At 29.9% G+C, this 20,405-nt stretch overlaps 1 protein-coding gene across 2 annotated transcripts; it reads right to left on the reverse strand.

Moving 5' to 3' along the window:
- Window positions 1–566: 566 nt before the first annotated feature.
- LOC117168033 (protein BCCIP homolog) lies at window positions 567–7,962 on the reverse strand. Of its 2 annotated transcripts, none has more exons than XM_033353366.1 (3): window positions 7,610–7,962; window positions 1,630–1,884; window positions 567–1,534 (listed from the first exon to the last, which is right to left on the reverse strand). In XM_033353366.1, the coding sequence occupies exons 1-3, from the start codon at window positions 7,727–7,729 to the stop codon at window positions 995–997; spliced, it is 915 nt and encodes a 304-aa protein (XP_033209257.1). In that variant the 5' UTR covers window positions 7,730–7,962; the 3' UTR covers window positions 567–994. The 2 variants fall into 2 exon arrangements, with proteins under 2 accessions (XP_033209257.1, XP_033209256.1); XM_033353365.1 differs by having other exon boundaries at window positions 1,624–1,884.
- Between the last annotated feature and the right edge of the window lie 12,443 nt (window positions 7,963–20,405).

Here is a 20,405-nt window from a genome sequence, read left to right on the forward strand (position 1 = left end):
TACAATTTGCATAATATTGTAATTTATTGTGAAAATGATTTTGAACCACAAGATTTCGTGAATTCTTCCTTAAAATTTTTTGAAATCTTTGAAACTGTTGCCAAATCTTTTGAAGCCTTTGAACTCTGTGAAATTTTCCGAAATGTTTGTAAAAATCCTTTTAAAACTTCCAAGACCATTCTAAATCCTTCGATATCTTTGAAATCTTCGGTATTTTAATGTGAAAATCCATTTCCCCCAATTTTTGCAAAATCTTTAACCTTTCGTGAACTCTTTCTAAATGTCTGTGAAATTCTTTCGAAATCTTTGTGGAATATTCGCAGTCTTCAAAATTTGTAGGAAATTAAAAAAAAAAATCTTTTTTAAATCCTTCGATATCTTTTAAATTCTTTTTCATTTTTGCAACATCTTTGAATTCTTTGCGTAATCCTAACATCTTTGTGAAATATTTTAAAATCTTTCGAAATGTTAAAAATCTTGTATCCACTCAAAAGTCGAGCAGTCAAGACCTCGACTTTTCGATGAAAGAAATTCCAGTTCCTAAAGGTTTGTAAGTAAAAGGCGGATTTTACGAGAAGCGATACAAAAGCGTCTGTATTCTCAAAAGCGTATTACAAATATCTTAATGACTATAGTTGATTGCGCGTTGAGAAAATAACAATTTTTCTCTTAATATACATACAGATTTCGTTCGCTGCAATTAAAGTACAAAAATCACTTGCAATCGCGATTATTCAGTCGTGATGAAACACGGAAGATTATGTGCTAAAGTATGTAACAAATCTCAACTAGTCATAAAATATGAACTGTGAAACTCTTTTGAAAAAGAGATAAAATTGAAGAACTCTTGAAGATAAATGAGTTAACTAACATACAATATCGACACAAATGAGTTGTAACGTGTAAGTAAAAAAATATCAACAACTTTAGAATACCTTTTAGAATAATTTAGAATATTTTCCTTCCGTGTTCTCGGTCCTTGTCGAATTAAAACTTACTTAATTTCATTCTTTATTTTATCCAAGATTGTTGGAAGTTTCGAAGCCTCAAACAAAAGAACTCTTCTATAGGGAATCATTTCTTTGTCCGTTTCAGCCCAGGTTCCAGAAAGTCCACTGTCTGTGTCCAATTCCACGGAAAATTCGAAACTAAATGTCGCCTCCTCAGCGAAAATCTCTTCCTCAGGATTGCTCCAGTAAACTTCCGGTTCCTCGTTCATATTCTTTCGCTTGTTTTTCTTCTTGTTTGTCCCTTCTTGCTCCGACGGTTTGTACAATTTGCAAATCAGGATAAGGTACGAGAAATCGAACGGCATTTTTTTACTTGTGGCTCGCTTCATTTCCGAAATCAAGTTTTCAAGCAGCGGTACTGAAATTTGAGCGGGAATGTTGACGAAACGTTCATTTATCAGCAAACCAAGAGGTGCAGCGTCATTTTCAAGAACGTTCTTTATCATTGTATTGGTCGCATCGGTTGCGTGGTCATTGGCCATCTGTTTCAGCAAGTCTCGCAAATCTTGAATGCATGGTATGTTCTGAAAAAAATTAATTATTATTGGGAGTATGTAAATTAGAAAGGGAATTTTTTATTTAAAAAAGGGATAACAAAACGTTAGATTAGTACCTGTACCTGTCTATTCGAAATGTTGATCACAGTTGTAATTCCAAACACGTCGTTAGCATCGTCATCTTCATCCTCAGAACCTTCGTCTTCCTGCGATTGTTTCACAACCGACCCAACATAATTTTGCCCAATTATCAAATCTGTGAGGTTGCTTAAATCTACGTGTGCCTTGAGGAAAAGTTGCTGTAAAAGGGTCTTGATCCCATGAAAATCTGGATCCTGAGGATTTCGTCCTTCAAAGTCTACTTGAATTTCCATTCCCTGGAATTAAAGATTTAAAGGACCCATGTGATGCCTTCATTACTTGAAGATTATTAATTAAGTCCATAATTTCTTTAATCTTAATATAAAATCGAAATTTTTGCTATTTTGTATTTGAAATTCATCTTTGACTGATATGAATGTAGAAAAATATCATTATTATTATTAGGAATTTATAGTTGAAAAATACAATTTTTGCAAATAATGCAACGAACCTACTCCAGGATTTTCCAAAGTATCTCTAGATTTTTACAGGTATCATTTTTTCAACACATAAGACTCTTATTACATTAAAAAATAGGAAATCGTCTAAAACCTTTTAACTCTATGGAATCTTTAAAAGGGCTTTTAACTCTTTTGAAATATTTGTAAAATGTTTGAAGTATTTTTGAAATTTAAGCGAAATTTTTTTAGATCTTTTTAAATCCTTGTGATATCTTTAAAAATGTACGTGGAATCTTTAAAATATTTACATATTATTGTAATTTATTATATTTTACTGTGAAAATATATTTCCAACAAGAGATCTCATTAAATATTTGAAATCTTTCTGAAATTTTTGCGAAAGCTTTGAATCTTTTGTGAAATATTTTCAAACCTTTTAACTCTTTGTGCAATTTTTTGAAATCCTTTTGAAATCTTTGAAATATTTCAAAAATTTGTACCCAATCTTAAGACTGTTTTGTGAAATATTTACACAATCTTTGAACTCTTTTGAAATGTTTGTGAAATCTTTAAAGTATTTCTAAAATGTTAGCAAAATCTTTGTAAGACTATATTTATTAAAAAATCGGAAAATTTACAAAATAGGACTCAGTATACAACAATTATGCGAGTTTATAATCAAAAATATTTTTTTCAGTTCATATATCTTAATCAATCCTCAACAAATATACTTTGAAGAAATTAATGAAAATGACAAAAAGAAGTTTAATTTGATGAGGTATAAATCCAGTACTATAACTTTCTGTGACAAAAAAAAACCCAGAAATTTAATATAATATTACAATATTAAAAAAAAATTAAGTACACTCGAAAAAATTCCGAGACCACTGAAAAATCTCGAAAAATAAAATTCCCGACACTGTAAAATTCCCGAATAATAAAATTGGTAAAATTCCGGAACTAAAAAATTTGGGAATAATGAAATTACCGAAAAATAAAAATACCGAATTTGAATATTCCCGAAAATTAAAATTCACGTATAATAAAATTGCCGAAAAATAAAAATATCGAATTGGGAAATTCCCAAATAATAAAATTCTCGAATGATAAAATTCTCGAATGATAAAATTCTCGAATAATAAAATTCACGACAGTTTATAATATTAAGGAATTTGAAAATTCGCGAATAATAAAATTCTCGACAGTTAATAACATTAAAGAATTGGAAAATGCCCGAATAATAAAATTCGCGAATGAAAATTTACGAATTATAAAATATCCGAATTGGGAAAATTCACGAATCGTAAAATTCCCGAATTTAAACAATGACAATTTTTTATAAATATGTTTTATTGATTATAAATGCAATGATTTTTAAAAATTCTTTTATTTCAAATTATTCTTATTTTAAATTCAAGCAATAGTTTTTGAAAATATAGACATCAAAAATAAATTTTTTAAAATTATTATTGTATTTATAATCAATAAAACATATTTATACAGCATTGTAATTGTTTAAATTCGGGAATTTAATTATTTCGGAATTTTCCAATTTTTTAGTATTATTAAATGCTGGGAATTTTATTATACGGGAATTTTTCAATTCAGTCATATTATAAACTCTCGTCAATTTTATTATTCTCGAATTTTCCAATTCGGGAATTTTATTATTTGGGGAATTTTCCAATTCGGGAATTTTATTATTTGGGGAATTTTCCAATTCGGGAATTTTATTATTTGGGGAATTTTCCAATTCGGTATTTTTCTGTTTCGGCAATTTTATTATTAGCGAATTTTAATTTTCGGGAATTTTGTAATTCGATATTTTTATTTTTCGGCAATTTTATTATTCGCGAATTTTATCATTTGTGAATTTTCCAATTCAGGAATTTTAGTGTCGGGAATTTTATTTTTCGGGATTTTTCAGTCGCATCAAAATTCTGACTTTTCTTTGACAAACAAAATTCCTTGCTATTCCGGGTTCTCAAGGTAAATAGATATCCTGAAATAGTATTAAGAATTTTCATCCGTGCTTACAGTTTAATACTTGAATTAGTTTCCATTTTTTAGATTTCGATTCATGGATTGTAAACTTTAGATGCACATTTTTAAATTGTTAATTTCTTACGCTTTCAAATCTTTCAGTTTTTAATATTTTAAGGCGAAGGGCGGTTCAGTTTAATGCGTCACCCAAATACATATTACATATTTTTTCACCATGGTTTAAATTCTATCTCTTTGCATAATTACACTTGACAATATTTTTATTTCAATTCTTTATAGATTTTTGCAGATGTTAATTGAGTGATGATTATAAATCCCCGATTTACTCCCGGTAAATTAATAAGAGTTCAAAATATTTTCATGATTTAAAACAAATTCTTTGATGATTTACACGGAATTCCTTCGATCTTTTAGATCAAAACAGGTTTACATCATTCAGAAACTCAATATTCTGGGAGTTATTTTTTATTTAAACTAAGATTTTATTTTTTATCACAATACGCAGCCTACCCTGTTCCAATTTGAAAAATTACGATTTTGTTCGCTATCTAGTTCTGTACTGTCATTGTTAAATTATTACCAAAAACTCCCTGCTCCAAGATAGAATTATATTTATAATTATTTATACTAATAACGTTTTCTGTGATTATTCAGAAATATAGTAATCCTCTGTTTCCAAAATTTGGAATAGGGACATTATTAATTGTTAAGAATTCTGACTTGGAACAGGGATTTTTTTTTTATTTCCCTGCTTCTAAATTAGTAATAAAATTAATTTTCAAAATTTCCGCAGCTTGTTTAACCTTTAGAGGACGGGAAAATTTTCGTTCAAATCGAGCTTTCATTTGACCCAAAATTAATGCATAATTTCAACAGAAAACTCATTTCAAGTCCCCGATCTGACAGGTGGTCGATATTTCGACCACCCCCGCCTGCTACGTAAAGACTAATATGAAAAAAACTTTTTATGATATTTCAATAGTTTGGTACACCCATATTTTTTGATGCGCTGAGTACGAAAAAAATAGTGAAAGAAATCCTGAAAGCACCCTTGACCTTGAAAATCACCATCTCAAGGTCATTTTTTTTTATATCTTAGCGTTATGGGTGGCATACACATGTTTTTTGAGGCGCTGAGTAAGAAAAAAATAGTGCAAAAAATCCTGAACGCATACGTGACCTTGAAAATCGAGATTTCAAGGTACTGAGCGCATCTAGATAAATGTATAAACCGAGTGTTTAATAAAAAAAAAAATTTTTTACCTTGAAATGACGATTATCAAGGTCAAAAAGTCTCCAGCATGGTTTCTCACTATTTTCCACATATTCAACACAGCAAAATTTTCGCGAGAACATCAAATAGTTAGTGTGCATTGGGTGGTCGATATTTCGACCACCCCCGTCCTCAAAAGGTTAAGAAATTTCCAGTTCGCAAGTCAACATTATAATTCTTCGCGAGAATTCCCAGTCCCAACTGTAAAAATTATATTTATTTAGTGAAATTCTCTGCCCCAAACTCAAAATTATAATTTTTTACTGGTTAAAAAAAATCGCATTACTAGCATACAATTAAAAAAAGGCGACAGAATTTCGGAAAAAGTCACAAAAAATACGCATAAAATTTGTAAAGATAATGAAAAAAAAGCAATTTTAAAATCCGGAACGCCTTGTTAAATTTATCAGGAATTGATGAGGAGTGTCTACAGAATAAAACCATATCAATAACTTTAATTTTTACGCCTCCTTATCTCTCCACCCGCAAAAATAAAAATACTACATTTTTTATGTATTATTGTTATTTTTCAGCATTTGCTGTCGTCTCTTTTAATACATATAAATACTAATGAACAATTTGAATATCCTTTATGGCTTTTCAAACAATTTTCAATTGTTTAAATAAACGAAGCTTTTGAGTGAAATGCAATAATTATAATTAGTCATTTTTTGAAGCAGTAAATAAAAAAAAATATGATATGATGCGTGCAACAATTAACTCTAGTTTATTTTCGAAAATTCTCGAATTGAGCCAGAGATGTTCACTTTAATCTGAAATTGGTATTGCATGTTAATCATTGTTTTAATAATTACACCATTTTGATACTTTTCTTCCCATGTATAATCAATTTCTATTTTCTTAAACAATTTTTAATTTCTCAAGCAGATTTTATTCAAAAAACTGGAAAAATAATATAAAATAGAACACATAACATTATTTTTCTGACTGTACAGTATATAGAAAGGATATATTAATATTTTTTAATTGTTTAAAGAAATATAATTTGCTCAAACAATTATTTTTTCCTTAAAGTATTTTTTAAATTGTATTTTACCTATTAGGTCAGAAAAAATGGTATGTATTCTATTTTACATTATTATTTTTAATTAAAAAAAATGTTTAAATATTAGAAGAAAAGTATCAAAGTAAGTATTCAACAATAAGTTAGCATAGGATATAAATTTTAGAAAAAAGTGATAATTTTCTAGATCGATTTTAAGAAATTTTGAAAATAAACCATATTAATGGTTTAAATAATTACAAAAGGTTTAACAAAATTACTACTCAAAACAATGACCAACTATCACATTGCATTCAAATCGTATGATTTTTTAAATTCTTCAGGAAAAAATAATTATTTCAATAAGTTTCAGTTATTGAAAGAATTAAAAATTTGTTTAAACAATCATAGAGATGTTAAAATTGTCCATGAATAATTATTTTTATTAAAAAAGACGGCAGAAAATGCTGAAAAAAAAATTTTCGGGTCTTATTTGGGACGTTATAGGGGTAAGGGTTAGTTAAAAATTTAAGTTCTTGGTTTGATTTTATTTCGTAGACCCTCCTCATCAACCTCTAAAAAAATTCGACAACTTTCAATCAAATCTTGAAGCATCAGTCCAATTTTTTGAAAATCCAAAGTTTTTCCATGATAAATACGTAATTTCTTTCTCCGTAAATGGAAACGTTGGTACATAGAAATTTGTTAATTTATGACTTCTCGGTATATTTTAGCTTTAATATTACACTCAATTATTATACCAAGAATATGTTGAATACGAAAATTCATTATTTATGTATTTTGAAATAATTTCGCCCCGCGCAGAATAGTCAAAACAATAACATCGCAATTCCTTTTACAACCTCAAAAAATTGTTTATATTTGACAAAAAATATTTTGGATTCAAAATTGGTAAAAATGAATAAAAACCCCTGACACTTAGCAACCCAATCTACAATCCAGTATGCTAATTGCCACTGAATATGCTTAGATATAATTGGGTGCAACATAATGCAACTGCAATTCTAAGAAACAGAGAACACGAGGTTGAATGACTCATTTTAAAAAAATTTGGTCATGAAACACAGTACGTTCTATAAAAAATAAAGCAAAATTCACCTCAGCCTAAAGAAAAAACTCAATTTGAAATTCCAGACATCCAGATTCTAGATCCGGACGTTCAGACCGGTAGAAATCTGTCTCGTGATTGAAATTTAGGTTAGGAATGCGAGAATTGACAGATGAAGTATTTGATGCATAAAAAACTTGTTTGCTCTCACCTGTTCTTCAGCCACTTGATTCTCATTATCTTCACTTCCAGATGAAGCATTATCGCTCTCGTCATCACTAGTTTTCGCACATTTTTGCTGCACTTCACGTTTTTTAACCGGACCTGCCATTGCGTAAATGCGTGGTATTCTCAAGTGAATATCCGCCACGTGACAATTAAATCTTCAAACAATTTAGAGTGATTTTCTCCACAAAAAAATGGATTCAAGGTCAGACAAACCCGAGTATATTTTTTGAATGCAATTAACAAACAGCGAGAAGCCGAGAAGTCAGATTCCCGGTATCTTCCTCGCAAAGCGTATCGGAATCGGAAATGATATTAAATTCCGACCTTGAAGTGAAAGGCCGGAGTTTGCAGACTTCGCCGCAACTGTCGCTGTCTGTCATTTGAAAATCGATAGTGAAGTTGAATGATTGTTGTTTTTTTAAAAGTCGTTTCCATATAATTTTCAATGTTTTGATCGTTCGATTACGCGTTTATGATGCCTAGAAGTCCCAGATTTTATCCTCCCTCGCTTGTTCCAGTTACAGGGGACAAATTAACAACATGCGAGACCCATTATTAATGATTACTGATAATCAAAACATCAAGGTAAAATGATTTTTCAACAATAGACCTTTCAAGAAAAAGTAGTGGTCCAAAACGAGTTCAAACGAGTTTTTTTCAAGCTAGAAAGGTTAGAAATTTGAAACTAAACTTGAATCTTGGAGGGTAACCTGAAAATTCGAAGGTCAGTTTTTCGGAAGCAATCTGTTTGGCTGCATCCCTCATCCTTAGGGGTAGAAAGTGGTCCATTGTCGCCACCCTAAGCGACGAAATTCGATTAAAGTTCTCGCGCATGGTCGAAGGAAGTTCCAGTTTTCTCGCGAATTTCTCAGGGTCTGTCAGGTGACACCACGGCCACGGTTGAGTACACCTTTTGGTGTAGCGTAACGTATAAAGCACGACGAGAGCTAGTGCACTTACATCGGGTTTTTAGGTTATTATAGAAGACGCGTGACCAGGGTGACGAGTAGGAAAAGCTTATTAACGACAGTTTTAACTACTCTTGTGATTTCGCGAGTGCGAGGGCCCTGGTGGCAGGGGGTGAGATAGCTGTCTGGTGTTTAGATGTTTCGCGTAGATGTTCGATCTTCTCCTCGATGTACATGACATTCATATACATCTGTACTCTCCCGAGCGCGAAAGCATACATACATATACATACACATCCACTGTCAGAACCTTAAGGATTGAATGAAAAAAAGCTTATTTTCATTGAAGTTTTATTTTCTATAAATGATTTTTATTTCGTATGTAGTGCCTAATATTTTTTTAAGAGACTTGCGAAATTCTTTCGGGAAATACGATTTTTTTGGACTAAATTACTATTTATTCGATATTTTTTTATGAATAATTAATAATTAAAAATAATAAATCGAAATATTTTTTCTAGATAAAAAACACTTTCTATGGAAATCTAATTCGATGATTTATAGTGCAACTTCTTAGACGACGTTTTATTAGAATTTTATTTCTATAAAAATCTAAAAAGATTGAAAGTGGTTTTTATCAAAAAACCCCATACTTCTATTTTTTGCTAGTTTCTTGTTGAATTTCGTTTTATGTAAATAAAATATCCTGTCAGTTTTATTCGGGTTTAATCACTTTTGTGGCCAGGTGAATTTTTTCATATAAAATCGAATTTACTCCTTTTTCTTGCAAACAACTACAGATACGAATACAAATTTTAATTAAATTTTAATTAAATTTTAATTAAATTTTAATTTTTAGGCGATGTTTATTTCGTTTGTGGTGCCTAATATTTTTTAAAAGACTTATGAATTTCTTTCAGGAAATATGATTTTTTTTGGATTACATTACTATTTATTCGATATTTTGGATGAATATTTAACAATAATAAATAATTAATGGAACTTATTTTAGAGAATAAAAACACTTTCTATAGAAATCCAATTCTATGTTCCATGGTAAAACTTCCTAAACTACATTTTATTGGCATTTTATTTTGATAAAAATCCGAAAACAATAATAGTCGATTTTCCCAACAAAAAAAAAACCCACACTTGCATTTTTTGCCAATTTTTTGTTGAATTTGGTCTTCTATAAAAAATATCCTGGTAGTTTTTTGTGTTCTAAATCACTTTTGTGAACAGGATTTTTTTTTCATAAAATCTAATTTACTCACTTTCCTCTCAAACAACGACAGATACGAAAAAATGTTTTTAAAAAAGTTTGCACGTGTATAAAAGTTGTACAAGCAAATGCCTCTCGCTCTTTTGTAATAACTTGCATAATTTAATTGAGAAACTAGAAAATTATATTTTTAGGAAAAAAAATTATTTTCTGGAAAACTCCACTTTTTTATTTTTTCGGATATTTAGAAAAAGTGTCTGCTTATATAAAAAAGCATGATATCGATTTTTATGCAGGCTAAACCATTTTTGAGGCCGGAGGTATTTTTTTCCCTAAAAATATAACTTTCTAATTTTTCTTGTAAATGGTGTAAGATGTCATAAAAGAGCAAGAGGCTATAAAAAATAATGAATAATACATCGATACATTTTTTCAAAAATAAACACACTTTCTACAAGAATAAAATTCTATGCTTTATAGTATAACTTCTAGATATTTCTTTTAAATTTGATTTTCCTGGAGAAACGACTTTTTATTGGCATTTCATTTCTATAAAAGTTTGAAGGTAATAGAACATTATTTTCTCACAAAATAGAAAAAATGTAAATGGGTTTACGGAAAAACCATAAATTGAGTTTCATTTTAATATTAAAAATTTTTTTTTAAGCCTCGCTAATTTTCTCTATATTTTAATCAAATTTTTATTTGTACAAGAAGTATTTTTTTACAAAAAGAAAGAGAAGCATAAAGTTAAAAAAAGGAAATGTTTAATTAAAAATACTATATTAACGTTTTACAATATTTAATGCTTCAGTTTACTTTCTCAGAGCTTATAATCAAATCTCATTTGTTTCCATAACCGTAGCTCTTTCTGTAAGAACGACGCTTGCATTGTAAATATAATTAATTATATTCTAGAAATTAAAATATATATTACTTTTTATTACAAATCAACTCTTCTAATTCAAAAATAGTCAGACACAAATATTTCTAAAATACATTTATTATTTAAATTAAATGTTTTCTTTCTATAATAATTAGAATGTTTCAAATTTCAAAGGCGAAGTTTTTTCCCATTATGAGTACAATGTACTATCAAAATCCACTTTTTAATCAAAATTTCCTTATTATTAGCTCTTGATTGTCAAAAATGATCCTTTTAGTTCATGAAAAATGGTATACCTCATAAACTTGAAAATTTTTGAAAGATAAACGATTTGAAGTTTTGGATTTTTTATAAAAATTATCTTCCATAAAACTACAGCTCTTTTATTAAAAATAATTTACAGATACTGTGAAGCATTAAATTTCGGAAAATTGTAATTTGATAAAAATTTAATTAAAACATGGATAAATATGGAATTAATATTTTAAATCAGTTTTTTGTTTGGAAACATTTTTGGACGTGCAAAGTATAGTCAGAAATTCTGAGAGAATAATATGCACAACACAGTATGTTCAGCTTTAAAAATCAATGATAGTACATTCTTTTCGGAAAGAGTTAATGCTTAATTTCCATTGCTTGGATTTTAAATGAATTATATTCAAGAAGTGCAATGAATAATTGCTGTATACTTAGAAATCAATATTACCTCATACTGAAATTTAATTAAAATTCACCTCTTTTGATATAATTGACATGACAAATGTTTCTAATTTTTGCTTTTAACTTTATCTTTTATTTCCTCATTAAATGATATTAGATTTTCTGAAAATTTTTCTTTAGAAAGGACTTGTTTATAAAGATTTAGAAAAACATCGAACTCCGACAAATTTTTGTTTGAATCCAACAAATTCTATCTTCGATATAGGATCAGACAAATATTTAGTTGATTCAAACAAACATTTTTCAGAATTTTAGTTTGAAATTGAGCTAGAAATGTACTGTTGCATTGAAATAGTTAAAAAAAAATTCACAGTAGTTTTAAGAATCAGGGAAAAGACGTGGTTTGATAATACGAACACAGACATCTCTTGCGATCTGCTTTCCATTTTGGCTGTTCGGTGTTTAGCGGTGTTTCCCTAGTAAAGCTGTCTCACCTGCCTTTTACCTACCTTCTCTTTTATCATGCGATCCGATTCTTGCTTATAGACATTCTGTACAATATACTTTATATACAAGTGATGTATGCATTTTTTTAATAGACGAACTTTTAGATACAAATACAATCTATGTTACATATATTCCTACGAAATCTTTTTAAATCCCCAAAAATTGTATCATTCATCAACAAAGAAGTCTTGTTGATGTTTTATTCACTTTTCATAAAGATAAAACAGATACGGATGGAAACGTCGAAGAAAAATACAACATGTGCGCTTCTATATCCGCATTAAAGGATCTTCGTTTCATCCTCAAATAAAACTGGATGATTTAAATACAAAATTTTTTCAGTTGCTGGCTTAGGGACCGTCCATAAACTACGTTACCAATCTTTTAATATTTTTAAACTCTTGTTCACCCTTGTTAACGACTGTAGTTTTTTCGCCCCCCCCCCCCCAAACCCGAAAATAACGTAACCATCGGCTAAGCAAGGATTTCACTTTTACGATGAGTGAGTGGAATTTTCTGAATGTTCAATCCAAAAGGACAAATTTTCAACAAAAGAGTCGAATTTTCGAACAAAAAAAAATGATTTTAACAAAATATTTGAATTTCTAACCTAGGACGATGAATTTTTATCAAATGAGATTAATTTTCTTCCAAATCAGATGAAGTTTCAACAATAAAGTTCATTTTTCATCAAGCAGGATGAATTTTCTTAAAACAGTTAAATTTCCAACCCAAAAATATAAAATTTTAACAAAAAAGTTAATTTTTTACCAAACCGTTTAATTTTCAATTGAATAGCTAAATTTATAACGAATTAGTTCAATTGTCAACAAAAATACTTGAATTTTAAACTAAAAAGAAGAATTTTTAACATTTAACATTTTTTAACAATAAAAATGCTAATTTTACGAAAAGGGATGAATTTTCAACCCAAAAATATGAATTTTTAAACAAAAAATTAATTCTCAACCAAGTTTAAATCTTAATTAAATTACGTTAAATTAAATTAATGTTTTGGTTTTAAATTTAATTGTTTACCAAGTTGTTGAAATTTCAATCCAAAATGACTAATTTCAGCAAAAAAATGTTATAATTAATATTTTAACAAAAAAGATTTTAATTTGAAATAAAGAACAGTTGAATTAAACTAATAAATACGAATTTTCAATCAGTTATATTTTGAGTCAAAAAGGATGAATTTTCAACCAAACAGTTGTATTTTTAACTAAAAAGACTTTTGAAGTAGAAATTATACATTTTTAATTAAAATAATCGATTTTCATCGAAAGAGATGAATTCTCAATGAAAAATATAATAGCTAAAGCAAAACAAGAAAGATTTTAATTTTAATAAAAAAATAGATGAATTCAAGCAATAAATACAAGTTTTCAACAAGTTAGTTAATTTTTCAATCAAAGATGAAATTTCAAAAAATGCAATAGTTAAATTTGCAGTTGAAAAGAATAATTTTAACAACAACAAAAACAGAATTTTGAACAAAACAATTAAATTTTCAACTAAATATTAGAATTTTTAACCAAATAAGATTAAATCTCAACCCAATGTATAATAGTAGACTTTTCAACGCAAAATAATTATTAAGTTTTACCCAAAAATAGTTGAATTTTCTTATTGGGCTCTATTAATTCAGTTCGTACTTAAGCAAAAAATGGAAATTTTGTTAGAACAGGGGAAAAGAAGAAGAGTTCTTTAAAAACGGGAAGAGAGGGGAATAGAAAAAAGAGTGTGAAGTCTGAAATATAAATTTATTTTAAAACTTATTAAGTTGTCATTGACAGGGCCATTTTTTTGTAAAATTAGCAAACTTTGTTCAAATTTGTCATCAGAATAAGTACCATACGTTATCTAAGTTCGTAACGTTACTTTCACGCCTCCTCCCCCCACGCTTGTTTACAGCCATAGTTTTTGTCTCCCCAAATGCGCACCCGATTTTTGGCTTAACCGTTCGCGGTTTAACAATTCCTAAAACTGCTGGCCCGCGCAGTTTCTACGCTCAAGGTACGAGAGACGTTTGCGACTCCCTCCTTGGAACGGCCGCAGTGCGCGAGTACTCAGTCGAGGATACTGCGCAATATTACGCATTGTAATTGGAAAAGATTCAGGCGACCTTGACTGTTTTCGTTTCGATTTCTCCAGGTTAGCAACAAAGCTACTTTCAGGCAATTTCCGGCACTGTGGCTAAACTGAGAGTAGGGTGTATTGTAGTTTATGGACAGCCCCTTAGCTGAAATGAATCTATGTTTGGATGATTAAACTTAAGACAGTAGAATTTTTTTCTCATGATGCTCGTGATTATTTTTTGTAATTCTGTTGCTGCTTATAATGTAGTGGAATATAATAGAAAATAAGAGAAGTTGTTATAGGAGAGGAGAGTCGAGTGTCGAATTTAAAATGATTTTCTCCCTGAAATCCGAGCACGTACTCCTTAGCTGAGACAGGGACAGGGCTGTGAAACTTTTTCGCCACGTAAAACCCGGACTGGCAATGAAATTAACCCATCTGACTACATCGTAGGGGCGTGCTAGGCCGCTGCGGCGCAACTGGTTGATTTATCGGTGCTTCCGGGCACTGAAAACTAGCTAGGAGGCTGAATTAGATTACGGCCCGTGCACAAATTGCTTTATTCAAATGCAATTCAGGGAATGAGACGTCTTTATGTCGACTGTAAAGTAGCCGCCGATGATATCGATGGATCGGATATTATAATTTCCGACTGAAGGTGGAAGATTCCATTTTTCTATTAGCGAATTAATCCCTCGCGCATCAGTTTGCGAGAGAGAATATTAAATATGGGAGGTTTCCCTCGATTTTTAGTTTTTTTTTAGCTTCTAATGTGTCCTCTAAGGGTTTACATTTTTCTTGCACCTTCTTTATTCCTTTACCCCCCCCCCCCCACACACTTACATAGTGGTGGAAGGGGGACCTACAGTTGAAGGTGTTTTCCGAACCACCAAAAACAACAGCTTTTAAGTACTTAGAGAAAACCTTTTTCTCTAGAGGTGCCCGGTCCCACAACTACTCTCCGGAGATGAACAGTTCCCTTTGCTAGGCTAGTGTTCACCGCATGGGCCGCCGAGGCTCTTCCAGAGGGCGAGGCGGGAATCGAACCCGCAAGCCGACGGAGTGAGTCCAAAGCCTACGCTTTAGCCCCCACGACCATCGTCCCACTTCCACGATTTTTAGTTTCTCACCCCACTAAATACGAACTCGATGGGTTCACTGAAGAGAGCTCTGGTTCTGGTTTAGTCCGTATACAGCTCCAACTCGCGTTCTGTCCGTATACAGCTCAAAGTAATTTTTCTTCGATTTTAATTTTTTATGATGGCATCAATAAAGATTTCATTTTGCGTTTTCTGGTAAAATATTATACAATTCTGTGCAGTATTAAAGCGAACATATACATGCAATCTACACCCTTTTCAATAGTTAATGTTTCGTACCTGTATATTTGCAATACTGATACAAATCTTTCAACATATTATGAATGTATGATCGACATATGATTTTACCACACTGAGGGTTATAATTACCACGTGGCCACGTGTTGTTTAGTGAACTTGTTCGGCCCGTGCTCGTTATGCGTGTGAAGTGATTATGTTTTTTATCTTTAAAATATATGTCATATATATGAAACGTATATAAATGTGCAAATATTTAAATAAAAAATGGTTTGTTTTAGACAAATATTGTATTTATTCTATTGTTTACTTGACATAATAATCAAAACGATTAACTGCGGGAGAAAGTCGTTGATTAATTATAACCTTTATCATGCTACCAAAGAAGTTTATTGGCAAATGTTTGTTAATAGCATTGAGGTAAAAACTTAAGTTATCTATAAATACCGTTTTCATTATTTTTTACTGTATTTTGAATTTCAAAAACATTTTAAACTTTAATCTGCTCTTCTGAAAATTTTTATAAAAGTGATTTATTGCTGTATACGGACTGAATCACACCTGGAATAATTAGCTCCTCTTTAAACACTAATTATTCAAAACCAAACAATCTTTGGTTAAAAGTTAATGTTTTAAAATTGAAAAGCCTGTATTCAGAAAACGATTAGGTTTAATCAATAACATTTTTGTTGGTTCAACCACGGAATGTGGTTATTCTTTGAAAAACAAAATATTTTGTTTACAACAATGAATTAATTGTTTGTTTGAAAAAAAATCTTTAACCAGATGGAGCACTTGGTTTGTTCAACAAAAAGGTTTAGTTGGGCAAATACAATATTTTTTTCATCATCTAAAATTTGTTTGATTCCATGAAATTATTATGTATATCTAAGAAAAAAACGCCTTTTTAAAAAAGCCACCTTTTTCCTACAATTAACAAGATATATAAAAATTATGTTTTAATAAGAAACGTTAATGACTATAGTTTTTATGTTCTACATCTCCACTTATTGGAATATAACCAAAAAAATTTGTTAATTTGAAAATTGGCATGAAATAAAAAAATAAAACTGTTCTGCTTCCTATTAGGATAGAACTTTGTTACTTTTTGATTTATCATAGCACTTGCAAATCCATAAAAATTAAAAAGTCAAGAAAATAATGAAATAAATTATTAAAAAAGTCTTTTCCGAACCTACCAAATTTTTATTATCATTTGATCAATACTCAGTGAAGACATAAGCGAAGACATTTAAATTTTTTCTTAAACAAATAGAAACCAACCGCCGCGTTTCCAATTTAAGAAAAAATCAAAATTCCACGAAGTTACGGATATTAAATTTTTGACTTCTATTTTTCAACAACTCAAAAATGTTGCCTTCAAATTTTTTATATTTTTGTATCATTTAAATTTAATATTCACAAAAAAACCTACACTTATATTTTTTTCCAATTTTTTACATTCTCATCATTTATGATTGAGAAAGTATTAGAATTGTCGGAATTTTGACATCACACTTTTTTAACGGATCTCCACGTTTCGAGACCCCCAGAATCCGAAAATCAGGTTTTTACGATGGCATCTATCTTCCTGTCTGTCTGTCCGGCTGTCCGTCCGTAAACACGATAACTCTCGAAAAAATGAACGAATCAAATTCATCTTTGGCACACTTTTTTTAGGTCCTAAAAGAAAGAACGAGTTCGTGAACCAGCAATTTTTGATAAAAATTCAAAAAGTGAGCGCATTTTGAAAATTTTTGAGACCACTTTCTTCTGAATTTGAAAAATCTATGTATAGATATTTATAGTATTAAAAATAACAAACAATTTATCCTTATGCCTTTTTTGATAAAAAGAAAATTCTCAGAGTTATAGCGTTTTCAAAATTTTTCTAATCAACCGAAAATCAAAATTTAAAGCCGAAAAACGCAACGATATGAAAAAAAGTCAAGAGAAGCAAAACATTTCTTTTTGAAAGCCCTATAAGATTATCATAACCAATTTTTGGATTTTCTTCAAAAGTCAAAGATTCAAATTTTGATTGCACAAAAAATAATGGAAAATAAAAAATTCCATTTTGTGGACAAACTATGCAGAATATGAAAAAAGATGAATTAACAAAAATGGTTATCCCAAAAAAGATATACAATATCATTAAGAATCACTTCTTGATAGGACGCGTACTTTTTGTTTTATTCGTGAAAAATAACGTTGAAAAAAGTAAAATAAAAAAAATGTGTGGAAAAACGACGAAAGTTACGAGAAAAAAATCCAACAAAACCTGTTTACAAATGTCTGACGAAAATCGAGCGCGCAGCGCGAGTGTCACGATGAGAATGTGTACCTCAAAGCCTACACAGCTTTGAGAAACTTAATCTGACTATACTTAATTAAGTAGACAATTCAGAATATGAAGACGCATATCAATACTGCCATCTAAAAAAGATCTTTTTGATAAAGTTTTTTTCAAGCATTCCAACTGCAAAGAATAAATATCGGAACGCGAAGCGCGAGGTGTAATTATGTTCGAGCGCGAAGCGCGAGATTCAACCGTCGCGCGCCCTAGGCGCGCTCAACCTTGTGACTTTTATGTGCTCTAAACCATTTTTGTGGACAGGATATTTTTTTCGTAAAACCAAATTTCCGCATTTATCTCCGAAACAACGAAAGATACAAAAATTGCAAGACAAAAATTTGAACATCCGGTATGTTGCATCGTTTACGATAAAAATTCAAAAATTATATTTCCAGAAAACAATTATCTTCGTTTAAAAATGTGTTTGGCCCAAAAAGACGAACGTTATTAATTTTTTAATGTTCAGTTGGTTTATTAGCTTTTTAAACAGATAAAGCTCATTTTAAATGTACAGTTATCAATGCGTTTTAGAATTATAACATTTTTACAGACATTAAATTGAATCGGTATATGACTCTTTTAATATTAATTTAAAAAATGTAATTCATATGAAATTTCTTTCTATATCCCTTGAAATATTATAAAATCATTTTAAATCTTTCCAACCCTTTGAAAAACCCTTGAAAACCCCCCGAAATTCAACAAAATCTGATAATAATTCTTGAAATCCTGGAAAATTTCCCCCTTAAAATCATTGAGATCCTCAGAAATCTTACTTTATTCGCGAAAAACGTTAAAAAATTATTTGGAATCTGTCAAAATATTCTAGAAACTTATAGGTCCTATAAAATCCTTTCAAATCTTCTGATATTCCTGGGAATTTTTTAAAATACCTTAAAATCTTTAAAATCGTTTGAAATCTTTTAAAATCCCTTCAAATTCTTGAAATGTATTGAAACTCTTTTCAGATCTTTGAAATCATATTAAACCTCTCAATTCTCGTGAATAAATTCTTTGAAATCAATTATAATATTACGAAATTCGTTATATTGCATGAAATTACATGGAAAGTTCCTTTAAACTACTGAAATCCTCGAAAATGTTATATTGTCCTTTAAAAATCCTTTGAAATAATTGCAAATACTTAAAAAGGATAAAAATATTGTAAAACGTTTAGATATTTTTATATCTATTTAAATCCGTTATAAATCAATAAAAATCATCCCATAAGAATCCTTTGAAATTTTCAAAATTCTCTGAAGTCCCTTAAATCATTAAAAATGCCCTAAAACCTTTAAAATGCTAAGAAATCTTTCAACATCCTTATGAAGTTTTGGAAATTCTTTGCAATCCCACAAATCTTGTTTTAATCTCTGAAAAGTCCTTGAAATCTTTGAAATAATATATTAAGCCCCTTAATTTACTCTTTAGAATTCCTTGGACTGCCGTAAAATCTTTAAATCCTTAAAAATTTTAATTATTTAAAAGCTTTAAACATTCCTTTAAATAATTAAAATCCTTAGAAATTATCTTGAAAGCTGTAGAAATATTTCTAAATGCCTGGAAATCTTTCAAATCTTTTAAACTCTTTCAAAAAAATTGGGTAGTACCTTTTTTAGAATCAGTCTGCAGGACTTTCATTGGATCGGTTGAGGAATCCCAGTCCGCTTCTTAACGACAAATTTTACGAAAAATAATATGTTTATTTTTTTAACCTAAAGATATTTAAAGGCGAGAACTTAAGTCTTTTCAGACCAGAAAAAAAGAACCCTAATTTTTGAAAAAAGTCTGATAAAATTGTTTGATAAATTAAAACCTATTGAATTTAAATTTTAAAATCTTTAAATTTAGAAGAATCCTAAAACTTTAAAAGCTTTGATTTCTTAGTTAAGTATGAAATATTCGAATAAAACATTTTTCAGGTGTAAAAGTTTTAATTTTTATGACTTTGAAAAATATGAGGTTGCCGGGAAGGGACCAGAAACTTGTTTTCGTTTATCGAGGCCACCTGGAACTTTTATGTTGAGAATTTGACTGCTAATAAGAAACTTATCGTAAGCACAGCGCGCAACTCATGATTACTGGCATAAAATTGGTTAGCAATTGGTCAATTTAATTAGTCATAGTTCTCCGTATGTATTAATTTTCCGACACCCCGCCCCCCTCTTCCCGGAGATCATTTCTCTGGTTCTGCTCATGCAAATTGATATTGTTGAGCAACATGTGCTAAGTTACAGATCCGGCTGCTGCAAATTAAACGAAAAGGGAACGTGTATCGTTTTGATATCGATTTCAGTTTCGATATTCAAACGACCCTCGTCTATGTGATGTGCGCAGTTTGCTAAAGCATTTGTGTACAAGCACTGATTAATTATAACTATTTTCCTTGCTATAATTCCAGAGACTGGGAACCAAAATGTTTTCAGTGAATGAAAATAAATGATCAAGGTTATGACATCGTAATAAAATGGTTCAAATTGAATTTAAATTAAAGAAAAATACATTGGCTTAAATGGCCTGGATACTCCAGTGGATGAATGGGACACTTTTAAAATTAAATTGATTAGATCAATCGGTAAATGTAGTGTTTTCAGCCAATAAATTGATTACACAATTTTGTACAGAAACACATTTTAAAAACAGCGGATAAAATATCATGAATTATTATTAAAAATCTTCTTTTATTACAAATTTTTATACTGAAAATACTTTACTTCCATTGCTTTTTTTATTAACATTTTGAAAATATACCTTTTTTCAAGTTAAAAATATAGGTGCGCTCAAACTTGCGAGCCGCGCGCACGGCGCGCGATGGGAATGT

The sequence above is a fragment of the Belonocnema kinseyi genome, chromosome 2, assembly GCF_010883055.1.
Source record: "Belonocnema kinseyi isolate 2016_QV_RU_SX_M_011 chromosome 2, B_treatae_v1, whole genome shotgun sequence".
Taxonomy (NCBI): Eukaryota; Metazoa; Arthropoda; class Insecta; order Hymenoptera; family Cynipidae; genus Belonocnema; species Belonocnema kinseyi.

Excerpts from the sequence above, each read along its gene's own strand:
- LOC117168033 (XM_033353365.1), bottom strand. The coding sequence starts at position 7,729 with ATGGCAGGTCCGGTTAAAAAACGTGAAGTGCAGCAAAAATGTGCGAAA. Across the intron at positions 1,885-7,609 it reads ATCAAGTGGCTGAAGAACAG|GGAATGGAAATTCAAGTAGA; the intron begins GTGAGAGCAAAC and ends CTTTAATTCCAG. Across the intron at positions 1,535-1,623 it reads TTTCGAATAGACAGGTACAG|AACATACCATGCATTCAAGA; the intron begins GTACTAATCTAA and ends AATTTTTTTCAG.